The 12,490-nt window shown below is 53.8% G+C and overlaps 1 protein-coding gene across 1 annotated transcript; it reads right to left on the minus strand.

The window, feature by feature from the left end:
• Nucleotides 1-4,507: 4,507 nt before the first annotated feature.
• Nucleotides 4,508-10,573, minus strand: KIAA2013 (KIAA2013 ortholog). The gene is made up of 3 exons (XM_006192466.3): nt 9,373-10,573; nt 6,574-7,427; nt 4,508-5,214 (listed from the first exon to the last, which is right to left on the minus strand). Exons 1-3 carry the CDS (start codon nt 10,403-10,405, stop codon nt 5,197-5,199), a joined length of 1,905 nt encoding a protein of 634 aa, XP_006192528.2. The 5' UTR covers nt 10,406-10,573; the 3' UTR covers nt 4,508-5,196.
• Between the last annotated feature and the right edge of the window lie 1,917 nt (nt 10,574-12,490).

Here is a 12,490-nt window from a genome sequence, read left to right on the forward strand (position 1 = left end):
GGTTTATTACGCCAGCGGGCCCAGAGGATTTAACACTCCAAGCTCTGGACCCCCGTGCATACGTTTACACAGGCTTTTATAGGCTGCCAGTCTACACTTTGCAACATCATATGCAAATAAGGTGTAACAAAAGTTGGCTAATTAGGAGTGAGCTTTGTAGAAATGGACCAATCAGGAGTGACAGAAATGGACCAATCAGGAGTGAGCTCCATGCAAATGAAGTTCTATAAGTGGACCAATCAGGAGTTAGCTCAGAGAACCAATAGAATCTTAGGGGTAAGTTCCACTTTCCTAGAAGTAAGCCGTTTCAGAGGCAAAAAGCGAGATAATGCCACCAGGCCAGGGAACCAAATGGTGCTGGCAGGAGAGTAGTGACCCTGCCTGGGGGTCCTGCTGGTCTTTTTTATGGGACTTCCCACCTCAATGTGTCCATGGAAGGAATTATCACCTGCAATGTTATCATGGTCGTGAGTTAGCACCAGAGCCTACCTATCCCTTGCCTTTAGAGATCAATGACTTGGACCCGTAAACCCCAACTGTCTAAGCTTATCACCTACCTTCTTCCCTCCATGGATTCTATACACCAGACAAACTGAAGCATTACCATCCACTTGCCTTCCTAAACTTCCCCGTTTCTGTGCATTTACTCATGAGCAGTGCGCTGCCTGGATGGTCCTCTCCCATGCCTTAACCTAGGCATCACCCATCGTCCTCCCAGAAGTCTCGCCTTCAGACTGTGCATTCCACCAGGTCAGGGACTGTATCTGATCTCTTTCCAGTCAACATGATTCCTGATGGGATTTCGTCAAATACAGGGACCAAGAACCCCACATCCAGTAAGTGGGTTTGGAGGTAAGTACAGTTGACCTAATGTCCTGCACATCTCTTCAGAGGCTCTGCAAGCCTGCCCTGACCAGAGAGACTTCTGGATGAAAAAGTAACAACATTCTTGCCCAGAAGAAATTGGTGCTGCTTCTGGGCAAACAGGCAGGTGGCTATTTACAAAATGTGCCCCCCAGGACTCCGGTTAGTAATGAGAGCATCTAGTTTTGGAGCTGGCAGACCTGGGACACATCCCAGACTCTACAAGCTGTGTGACTTTGGCCCAGTGCCTTATCATCTCGGAGCCTCACTTTCCTCATCTGTAAAATGGGAATGAAACTCATCTTACAGGGTGTACTGGAGACCTGTGCTTTGCTACCAACCATCTATTCCTCCTCCTTTCCTCATAGGACTACCCCATATTCCTTTGGGGAACCGCTCATCTGCTATTATCCTCTGTTCAGTGGTTTGAGGTTGATCCAATGCGCAGCTCTGAGGAGGTGGCCTGCTGGCCTAACCTAATTAACATATCCCTGGTCACCCTGGTCATGGTGACTGGCTCAGGGATGGGCTGTCCAATCAGAGGTGAACCTCAGCACTTTGGGTAGAAACGTCAGGAATCAGACTCTGCTGGCCTCGTTAGGAGGGCATCGGGCTAATGATAACTGTGGCCATTTTGTTTCCACAAGGGTAATCAATCTGAGGGTGGAAGCCAGTCTACAGGAAACAGAGTTAAAAGATGGAGCCTGCTGAAATTTAGTCCTGGATCAAGCCATTTCTGAAGCTCCTCCTGGACTATACTGTTATTGAACTAGTACTTTTCCTTTTAAGCCAATTATAATTAAGTTTTCTGCCACTTGCACCCCACAAAAATCTTAACTGAAACACATGGATTGAATGACATAATGCCTACAAATGCAATTCAAGTATTCTTTAAACATCTCCCCTGTGCCAGGCATTGTGCTAGTCTCTGGCCATCCACGTACTGAATCAAATGATTTATTTGAAGCTCCCACTGGCCGATGTCCAGAGAGGTTCCCAGAAACCAGGATTGTCAGACTAGGTAGCTCATTCAAGATGAAGCTGTTCGCTCAGCCAGTGCCCAGCAGCTGAACTGAGCCTCCTTTCCGCAGGGAGAGCAACTGCCCCTCTGCAGGTGGGGTGATCCGCCCAATCACCAGACCCCTAAGCAGAGGGCAGAAGCTCAGAGTGCAGCTGCTTGTTGGGGGCGGGGGACTGAAAACAAGACCCCAAAGTGCAGGTGATCTTGTTCTTACGGGTTTTTTTTTTTAAAAGTCAGGCAGCCTTTTGAGAATCTGAGGAAAGCTACAGAAACTTTCCTCATGGGAAAAAAAAAAAAGTACATGCATTTTGCAATTCCAGGGGTTCACAGTTCCCTTGAAGCCAGGTTACAGAATCTTGAGCAAGTAAAACAGCTCTAAGTTTTTTTTTTTTAATCTAGGATCCTGTGAATCTCTGTATTCTTGGCTTACTCTCACCCTTGAAAAATTCCATACCTCCACGTGAAGAATATGCCTGTCTAGTCTGTTTGGGCTCCTATACAACAGAATACCACAGAGAATCCAACTTCCTCCTGGAAAAATCCTTCAGAGGAGCCACGAGCCTCACGGTCAGTGTCTCAGTCTGAAGCTAGAGCTTGTGTGCAGGTAGTTTATTTAGGAAGAGATCCCAGGGGGACAGGAGAGGGACCCTGGGGGAGGGTAAAGCAGAGGGAGGGAACCTGAATCAAGGTGCCTTCAGCACTGGGAACTGTGGGGGGCCTGATCTGAGGAGCTGTGTAGAATGTCTCCGACCTGTCCGCCCAGCGGAGGGAGCACTGGTCCACAGCTCCACCTCCCGTGGGAGTAGGGATGCCCCAAGCAGCGTTATCCTTGGCCTGCTTCTGGGCTCTGAGTGCAGAGCAGCTTCCTGAAGGTCACAGCCGCTGAGGGGCCAGGTGCTACTGGGAGCTCACACCTGCGCAGAGCTGGCGGTGGCAACCACGGCAGGAATCAAAGGTGGGCTGAGAGGGCGTGAGACGGGGCATGAGAGACGGAGGTACCTGGAGGTTTTCAGGGAGGGAGTACATTTCCAAACCAACCTTTCAGCTGTTGGGAAGTGCTGGGTAGTTAGCAATTAAATTTTCCATACCAGGTTTCTGCCCCTGAAAAGCAACTCGAGGGGGTGGGGAGGAGAGTATAGCTTAGTGGTAAAGCACTTGCTTAGCATGCACAAGGTCCTGGGTTCACTCCCCAGTTCCTCCATCTAAATTAATAAACCAAATTAACCTTGCCCTCCCGCCAAAAAATTTTGAAAAGAAAAAAATAAAAATAAAATAACCTAATTACCTCCACCCTTACAAACACACACACACGAAACAAACAAAAAAAGCGTTGGTTTAAAAACAAAAAAAAAAAAAAAGAAAAGCAGAGCCTCTTTGCTTGTCCAGCCACCAAGGCCAAGAAGAAAGCTCCAGGGCGTTACTGGACCGTGGGAGGTGGACCCACCAGCGATGGTGCCCACCTGGCTCCCAAATGAGGCCAGCACGCCCCTGGCACCGGTGGCTGCAGAGGCTCACAGAGAGGCTGGGCCGACAGCGAGCCCCAGTTTGCATCTCAGCCTGGGCTGCATGGCCTGGAGCAAATGATTCTGAGGTCGTGTCTTCACCTTCACCCTCAGATCTCAATATGAGATCTCAACCCTCAGCACTACCACCCCCTCCTCGCATGGAGCCATGTGGATGTAAAACACCTAACATACACGCTCACTTAAACAAGACCTGTAATTCACAAATACTGTTCGGTCGGTATTTCCCTGGCATGTCCTTGGCTTCAGTATGACATTTCTGGGTGCCAACAACATGCCTGTTTCCGAGTCAAACAGAGCGAGCCAGAGCATGAAGTGTGCCTCCCGTTGTCACCCACCTTCCAGTTCAATGCAACGACTGGAGAGCCTGTCACACCCTAAACCACACCCCACTGGCCCCTGCCAGCCAGTGCCCTCTGGCCCAAAGTGGGACGCATTTCTTTGCTCTGCACCCTCCAGAGCATGTGTGGAAGGGGTGTGCGTGGGACAGAAGCGGCTGGAAAAGCAGGGCCACTCAGAGGAAAGCCTGAGACACTGGTTTACTTTCTCTCCCAGCCCTGCTGTGGGCTGGACACTCAGCATCTCGGCTTGCAAACCAGGCTTCCTGGTGAGTCAGAAGCTTAAAATACCCATCTGGGAAGCCAGGGAAACCACGACACTGAGGGTGACGATCCCCAAGGTGGACTGCATGTCCAGCCTGGCCCCTCTTAGTTCCATTCTCCCCACAAAGACAGAAGTCGGTCCTTAGTTTTGGGAACCAGCAGGAGGCCCACTCAGGGTCCTCTCCTGTCCCCACCGCGTCCTATTGCAAGCAAAGTGGGGCAGGCAACTCTCGGCTCTTCAGGGCAGGTAGCGGGAGAGGCACCCCAGCAGGCAGGGGACCAAGGTGATGCTGTTCACCCAGCCAAGCCCCCAGGTGAGCAGCACGGGGGCCACCTCCACATCATCTGAGTGGACTCCTCTGAAGAGAAGACATGGGAAAAGAACTGTCATCACGGTGGGGTGGGGTGGCTGGACCTTGGGCTTGACTCTACCCCAAAGTCTGTGACAGAGGAAGGTCTGATGTCTCCAGAGGTTTCAACCACACACAAACTGGTCATGGAAATTTGAAAGAGGTTTATTTAAAAACAGAACAACAAAAAAGCTTTGGTATTTCAAAATCCAACAATGATCAATCACTAGAAAGTTAAACACTTCCCCTGAAGCCCAGAAGTACAAAACCACAGATCTCCATAGGCTCAGGATAAGAAAGAGACAATGTGCAAACCGGAGGGTCGCCCACCCAGGCCCACCCCTCCACGCAGGCGGCGCAGGCCTCCAAACCTTCCGAGGGGCCGCAGATCGAGCATCACCACCAAGATTCACTGTCTGGAGTGGATGCAAAAGCCATCCAGCAAAACCTTAACAATAAATTAAAAATTCAGTCAAGAAAGAACACATTAAATTAGGAAAAGGACACAATTTTTCCTAGACAAGAGTCTTTCCAAAAGAGGGGCCATTTCCTGGGACAGAATAAAAGGGGGAAGGTAGAAGGAGTGAGTTCAATTTCAAGTATTTTCCATATAGGTTCATTTTATTGAGTCGAAAGCTTACAAAAAGTCCACCGGCCCCTCCCCTCCCGCTCCCCGATGCAAACTCCTGAGCATCCACACGCGCTTCTGCGTCACTGGTGTCCCCCAACAAGGCACAAAAGGCTGGGTGCTTTCAAAGGATCCCTTGTTCACAGCAGGACTTTCAGTGCTGGGTGTCTTGTGCAAACGGCGACTGAAAGCAGGACTGGTGGTTCACTCAGACACTGGGATCTTCCTGTTCAAGTGACAAGACAGGTTGTTACTGCTCACGCCAACCCTGGTGGACAGCTACCGAAAAGTTTAAGGGAAATGCGCAGTGGAGACACCCTGGTGGCACCCTACCCAGGTTCTTATCTGGCCTGGCTGACAGCACCTGGCCTAGAGACGTGCTGGAGCTGCGAAGGACTCAGGGGCCCCAGCACCTCCTCAGGTGGGTTCTGCTCTGGCGAGACCAGGCTCAAGCCTGAGTAAAGCGGGGGGCATTAGTTCACTGGGGCAGGACCCGGGAAGACAGTGTGGCTTGTGCCCCAGGTAAGGCGGGTCCAAGGGCGGATGGGGATAAGCCTGATTAAGAGCAGAGAAGCCCACCAAGCAGCAGGGAAAAGCAGCCCATTGGCTGAACAGAGGCTGCCGGACCCTCGTGATGCAAATGTAGCCCCTGTTCCATGCTGGTCGCCCAGGAAGGCCGCCTGCACATGCCTTTGTGATCTGATTTTCCATGCTCCTCAAGCTTCAGGAGCTCAGACCTGCCTCTGGCCCTTCTCCCACTCCCTCAAGTCAAGTGCCACTTACTTCTCCAAGTCCTGGTCTCGAGCCAGAAACTAGAAACCAGATGCCACAGAGCCCCCTCCGCAGAGTGTGGAGGTGCTGCTGGCTCTTTAAAAACTGGGAGCAGAGAGCTGGCGCTGTGGAGCGCCCCCACCTCACTACAGAGGAGGCCAGGGGACCAGCTCAGCCCCTCGGAAGTGCTTTCTCCCAGGACTGCCCACGACTCCCTCCTGTCCTCTCCCCAGGAGGCCCTGCAGTGGGACAGCCCAGAAGACCAGGTGGCAGGCAGAGCAAGCAGCCTCCCCTGGGACATCACTCCTGAGCCCCAAAATGTGTTACAGATAAGAGTCCCCCAGCGACCCCAGTCAAAACCATGGCTTCCTGGGGACCACGGTGTCTCAAGAAACGGGAGGAGAATGATCTTGTCCTGGCAGATGAGACGACAGCCTCGGGCCAGACCACGGCGAGGGACTGACCTCTGAACCGCAGTAAATCGGCTCTCAGGTGGGGGCGGGGCCCCACCGGCAGTTCAGGTGGAGGCTTCAGGTCAATCTAGGGTTTGCTGATTTTTAACTGCTGGGGGTGGGTGGCGATTGGAGGACAGGACTGCCCGCGTCCCTGGGAGGCCGGCAGGCTTGGCTGTTCACACCTGGATTCCGCAGCAGTCCCTTTCTACAGTCTCCTCTTGGAAGTCACTTTTTAATGTCCTCTCAAAACCACCCACTCCTCTCTCTGTGCTGAGGACACAGGCACAGAAAGACACCCCACTACTCCCTGGCCTCGCCCCCTGGCTCGGGGCGGGGCGCAGCCAGGCCCCGGCCTATACCTTGCTCCGGAAGAGCGGCTTGGCGCCGGGCCCGCAGTACTCGTTGTAGATGAGCTTGAAGAGGAAGAGGTGGAACAGGGTGATGAGGGAGGCCACGCTGAACCAGAACAGGAAGGGCAGCCCGGGGTCCTGCTGGGCCATGTGCTCGTCGTGGGCCAAGATGGCCTTGAGGTGCAGCGTGTGCCGCAGGTCCTGCAGGTGCGTGAGGTCGGTGGAGATGTAGAGCAGCGGCGTGATGGGCTGCGTCACCATGACCGGGAAGGTGTGGCCCTGGGGCGCCGAGGTCAGCTCCACGGGCTCGTCCAGGCAGCCCGCCTCGCAGGCGTAGATCTTGACGAGCTGGCCGCGGGACTCCACAGACACGTGCAGGTACGGCTTGCCCTCAGTGTCCGCCAGCACGGCCAGGTCGATGTGGTCGTTCTTGTAGCGGATGCCGCGCAAGGCGTAGCTGTTGTGCAGCACGTCGGGGTCGGCCTGGAACTGCAGGTGGTTCTCCGTGAACTGCAGGCCGCCGAAGCTGAGCACCATGCCCTGCAGGATGCCCGGGGCGCCCGCCCTCACCAGCCCCTTGCAGCCACGCTTCTGCAGGGTCAGCTTCCACAGGTCCCAGAGCTGTAGGATCTGCTGCACGGAGGACAGGCGGCCCGGCCAGAGGTTCTCGGCGTGCATGGTGGCGTGGCCACTGAAGCAGTGGTCTTCATAGTTGAGCGTTGACTCCAGCTGGTCCCGCTCCCGGTGGCTCAGGTCGGGGCTGAGCAGCGGGGCCGGGGAGCAGGAGAGCATGTAGTACAATGTCAGGTTCACGGTGAGGCCGGACGGGGTATGGGCATCCGTGATTTTTTTCATTTCTACACCTGTAACACACAAAGGTGGCATGTTAAGGAGGGATGGCACGCTGGAGACCACGAGCGTGAGAGACGTGAAGCTTTTGTCCCGAGGGCTGAAAACAGCAGTTCCAGTCTCCCTGGAGTACACGGAAGTCATCCTGCCTGGCCTCCTCACGTGACCACCTTGAGCCCTGGGGGCCTGAAACGGAAAATTCTGTTAAAAGGCAGTGGGGTCTTCAGCCAGAGCAGCAGAACAGACTTAGCTAGCTCTATGGCACCAAATAAAAAGCCCAGTCCCCCCAATGCTGAACTGTCATCAATCATGGGCCAGTCGTGGGTTGCTTCTCTCTCTCAGGGCCTATAGCTTTAAATAAATTCTGAACACAGGAGCTCCCAAATTTGTATTAACTCTAGACTCAAAGAGCTGACCGCCCGCCTGGTGTCTCTACCGGGATGTCTGACAGTCATTCTGAACCTGACACGGCCTGAATTCTTCCAGCCCCACACCAGTCCTTCCCTAACTTGTCTCCAGACACCTGCTCAAGCCCTCCCCTCAAATCCAGGAGTCACCCTCAAGTTCTCACTCCCTACAGCTGGTCCACGGAAAGCCCAGGTGGCTCCAGCTCCAAAAGTATCAGAAGCATCCACTTCTGTCTCCACGGTCACAACTGTGGTCCCAGCCGCCCCCTTCCACCAGGGCTCCTGCAAAAACCTCTCATCTGGGCTCCACGCTCCACTTTTGCCCCCTGTACTGTCCGTACTCTGTATAGCAGCCAGCGGGAGCCTGAAAAATGTGCACTGGGTAGTGTCTCAACTTTGCTCTCCACCCCACTTAAAATGAAATTCACCGTCCTCACCCAGGTCCACAAAGGCTCTTTAGGATCTGGTTCCCGCCCTCCTCCCCTTGTTCACCACCTGCCAGCCACGCTGGCCGCTCTACCAAACCGGTCCTGCTGCCCTGCTGGCTTCCTTCTACATCATCACATGGCGCTTCCTCCAGCCTTTCAGGCCTCAGCTTCCGTGTGTCCTCCTCAGAGAGGCCTCCCTGACAACTGGAGCTGCACAGGCCCCACCCTCCCGCAATCCTATCCCACCCCCACTGCAGTCACCCTCGATCACATATTTTTATCTTTTCTCCCTACAACTTTTTATTCTGAAAGGCAATCTTGCTTTTTTATTCAAATTTCCACTTTTCTCATACCTGTCTTCCTCCCAACCAGAATTTAAGAATCCTGAGAACAGGAACTCTGTCCTAACCATTTCCACATCTCCCACATGGAGAACCACCTCTGGCAGAAGCATTTGATATATACTTGTTGAATAAATGAAATATAAGGATGCAGATAACTAGAACTCTGAAAAACAAAACCTCTCAATCTCTCTCTCATCTAGACTAGGACTTTCTTTTCTTCAGCAGTCAGTGAAGAAGTTTTCATCTGACAGGTGTGTTCCACCTGCTGAAGGGATTCCACTACCTCCCCGTGAAAAAGCTGCAGCCCCGACAGCTGGGCCATACCTCAGCCTAGCGGGAGCCATGTCTAGAAGCCCATGCCTGTCAACAGCCAAACTGTGGGGAACTGAGGAAAGAATCCCCGGATGGGCCAGGCCTCTGGTTTATCCTTTATGAACTGACCCCCAAACCCACTCTGCTCAAATGGGGCCTCGTCTACAAGAACAAATAACAATAAAACCTGCCCTTTACGCTTGTCTTTCATTAAAACCTCATAAAAGCCCTCTGAGGTAGGTGCTACTGTTATTACTGAACACAAGCCCAGAGAGACTAGGCGACTGGTCCAAGGTGACACAGATACTACGTGGTGGAGCAGAGAGTCGGCCCCAAATCAAACGCCAAGTCCAAGTTCGAACCACCCTAGTGTCACTTCTGCAGACTTTGGAAGGGCATCTCCAGGGTGGACCGTGTTCACGGTGTTGCAAGGTGTGGATGGTGGACCAAACACTTGCCAGACCTCACCTGGGCTGAAGAGCTGAGCCCAGAGGCGCTGGTGGTCCTGAAGCAGCTCAGCCGCCGGCATCTCCAAGAGCTCCAGCATTTCCTTCCGTGCCAAGTCCTGGAGCACTTTGAGCTCCTTGGCTGCTTTGCTTTTGAGCACCTGGGGGTTAACAGGGCCTGAGACGTGCACCACCCACAGCACAGTCTCATCCAGCTGCGTCTTGGGAGCCACTTGGAGACGGTTCACCAGCTTCTTGGCAGCCACCACCACCAGGTGCACCAGCCCCGTGGGAGAAGGCGGGGACCGCCCCGAGTAGAGGAGGAACTGATGGTCTCCGACCTTCTCCAGGGTGCTGGTGAAGGCCCTGGGGAGTGGGCCGGCAGTGGGCCCCACAGTCTGCAGCGCGGCCACGCGCTCCGTGGGGTTGTTGAGCTGGATGCGCTGCAGATAGACGTGGGGTCGGCCCCGGTGGGCCAGAAAGTCCTCTTGAAGCAGCACGCAGTCTCGGCCAGATCCTGTGACAAGGCCGGAGACCGAGGCGGGGCCGGCGCCCGCGGCCGCAGGGCCGGAACCCGGGGTCCCGAGCTGCAGGCAACGCACCCGCCGCAGCAGCCCTTCCCGCAGCAGCAACACTGACTCTCCGGCTTCGGAAAGTGCGCTTAGCGGGCGCAGCTGCACGAAGGGCACGAAGTCCGGCGCCACGGCGGGCTCCCGCTCCCCAGGGGTCACCCACAGCTGGTTGGCGACCACGTCCAGGGCCAGGAAGCCGTTGGCCACCAGGGCTGGCACTCCAGGGCCCAGCGGTACAGCCTCGCCCCGCTCCCGCAGGCCGCGCCAGGCGCGGGTGGCCGCCTCCAGACAGGCCGAGGGCTCAGCAGCGCCCGGCTCGCTGCGGGGCCAGGGCAGCAGCTGCAGGCCGCCCGCTGCCCGCCGCGCCCCGGAGCCAGCGTACCACAGAAGCAGCACCAGGAGCCCGAGGAGGCAGAGTAGGCGGCGGGCCCAGCTGCTCGATAGCAGTCCCGGCAGCCCCTTAAGCCGCTGCTGCAGCCACATCGGGCCGCCAGGCGCGGGAGCGGCGCGGGGGGGGCCGCCGGGCCCGCCGCCCAGCCCACCGGCCCAGCCGCCCGCGCCTCACTCCCCGGCCCGCACCGCCGCGACCACCCCGGCGCCCGTCACAGCCGCCGCAGCAGCCGCCACTGCTGCTTCCTCCTCCTCGGTTGCCTCCGGCCGTCAAACGACACCGGCCGTCAAGCGCCGCCGACTCTTTTGCGACAGATGGAAAAGGGGAGGGCGGCGGGAGGGGAGAAGGGCGGGCCCGAGACAAGAAGGCGGGGCCACAGCGAGGAAGGGGCGGGCGCCGCCGGGGGTTGGGCCACCAGTTCTCAGGCCTACAGGGTAAAGTCCGAAAGAAGAGAAGGGTCTGGGGAGAACTGGAAGCATCCAACTCATGGAGAAAAAAGAAAAAAGAAAGACACCAAGCCAGCCAAACCGAACACGTGTTGGGCCCCGTTTGCTACTGATGGATTCAACAGCCCTAAGATTTTTTTTTTAATAATAAAGAAAAAACTTTTTTCTGTAAAAATGATCCTCGCTGCAGAGCAAAGCAAACCAAACCAAACCAAACAGAACAACCAAACAAAAAACCAAAACCAAACCAAACAAACGAAAGAACCTTAGCACTAAATAGTACAAGAAAGAAAGAAAGGAGAGTAACTGCTGTAAACCAGGCTTGTGAGGATATATTTCGCTGACAACTCTTCCAGACCTGGCTGGCTGCATGTACAGTGTATCGGCCACAAATCAGAACTGTCCATTCCTCTATCCACACCAAGTTGTCTACTTGAAGTCAACTCTGAGTTTTAACTTATTAAATAACATAAAATACTAGAGTCCCTTACTTTGAAATGCCTTTAAATTGTGAATTATCCATGCAAAGGAGAAATTTTGTTTTGTTTCTGGGGAAAAAATTCAATATGAGCACAGGGGCGGACAATGGGGTGATTGTTCCCACTTTGGTTTCAGGACATTCCAAAGCCAGACAGTGCTTCCCAGTTCTTAAAAATTAAGCAGTCATTTCAGGTGGCTTCTTGTGGGCTGTAGGCAGACACAGAGGTATTTGCCAACTTCTATGGCCAGCACCCTAAGAGAAGGTACCTGTCCAGGTGATCCTACTTTTTTTTTAAAGGTCATTATCAAAACATAACCACAGAATTCTTAATTCCCACCAGGAGTTCACAAACCCCACAGAATATGTTCATGGATGCACAGGAATCCATGACCTACAACTAGAGAGAGGGGATCCATCCAAGCCCCTCAGGGAGGCAAAGAACTTGGAGGAACAGTGAGGTGACAGTAAAGGACTGAACCACGCTTGATCCCTCCTGAAAAATGGGGACGACCACATAAGTGCAGGCAAAGCAAGCAAGGTGCATGACATGGTGTAAGTGTGCAGTAAGTGTAAACCTACATAATTATTTTTGCTCTTACACACATCCGTGTGATAGACATATACCTTGACTCATTTTTGTGAATGTTTCTGGGGGAGCAATTCCTGGAAGTAGATTCCTAGGTCAAAGAGAAGGTTCATTATTGGTACCCTTAATGCCTTTATCACTCTCAAACACCCTAGGGGGAGGGAATCACAGCCAAGGGTTAGCAATATAGCCACAACAAAGCCAAGAGGGCCAGAGTAAGGATCCTGGTAGGGAGGGTATAGCTCAGTGGTAGAGCACATGCTTAGCATGCACAAGGTCCCAGGTTCAATCCCCAGTACCTCCATTAAAAAATAATAACAATAAATAAACCTAGTTACCTAACTTCCCCCCCCCAAAACACACACACACACACACACACACACACACACACACACACACACACACACAAATGGGGTTGGGTAAAGCTCAGTGGTAAAGCACATGCTTAGCATGCACGAGGTCCCGGGTTCAATCCCCAGTACCTCCATTAGTAAGGACCCAGCATCAGATTGCCTGTTTGAATCTTGGCCTCACCCCTTGCTAGCAAGTCAACTAACTTCCCTGGGCTTCAGTTTTTCCATCCATAAAATAGGGATCACAAGACAGAGTAGGATTGCTCTGAGACTTAGGTTGGACAAACAAGTTAAACATTTAGCATACTGCC

Source organism: Camelus ferus, chromosome 13 (assembly GCF_009834535.1).
Source record: "Camelus ferus isolate YT-003-E chromosome 13, BCGSAC_Cfer_1.0, whole genome shotgun sequence".
Lineage (NCBI taxonomy): Eukaryota > Metazoa > Chordata > Mammalia > Artiodactyla > Camelidae > Camelus > Camelus ferus.

Bases quoted from the DNA above. Each gene is read 5' to 3' on its own strand.
- KIAA2013 (XM_006192466.3), bottom strand. From the start codon at position 10,405: ATGTGGCTGCAGCAGCGGCTTAAGGGGCTGCCGGGACTGCTATCGAGC. The intron at 7,428-9,372 runs GTGAGGTCTGGC...TGTGTGTTACAG, and splicing joins GGCTCAGCTCTTCAGCCCAG to GTGTAGAAATGAAAAAAATC.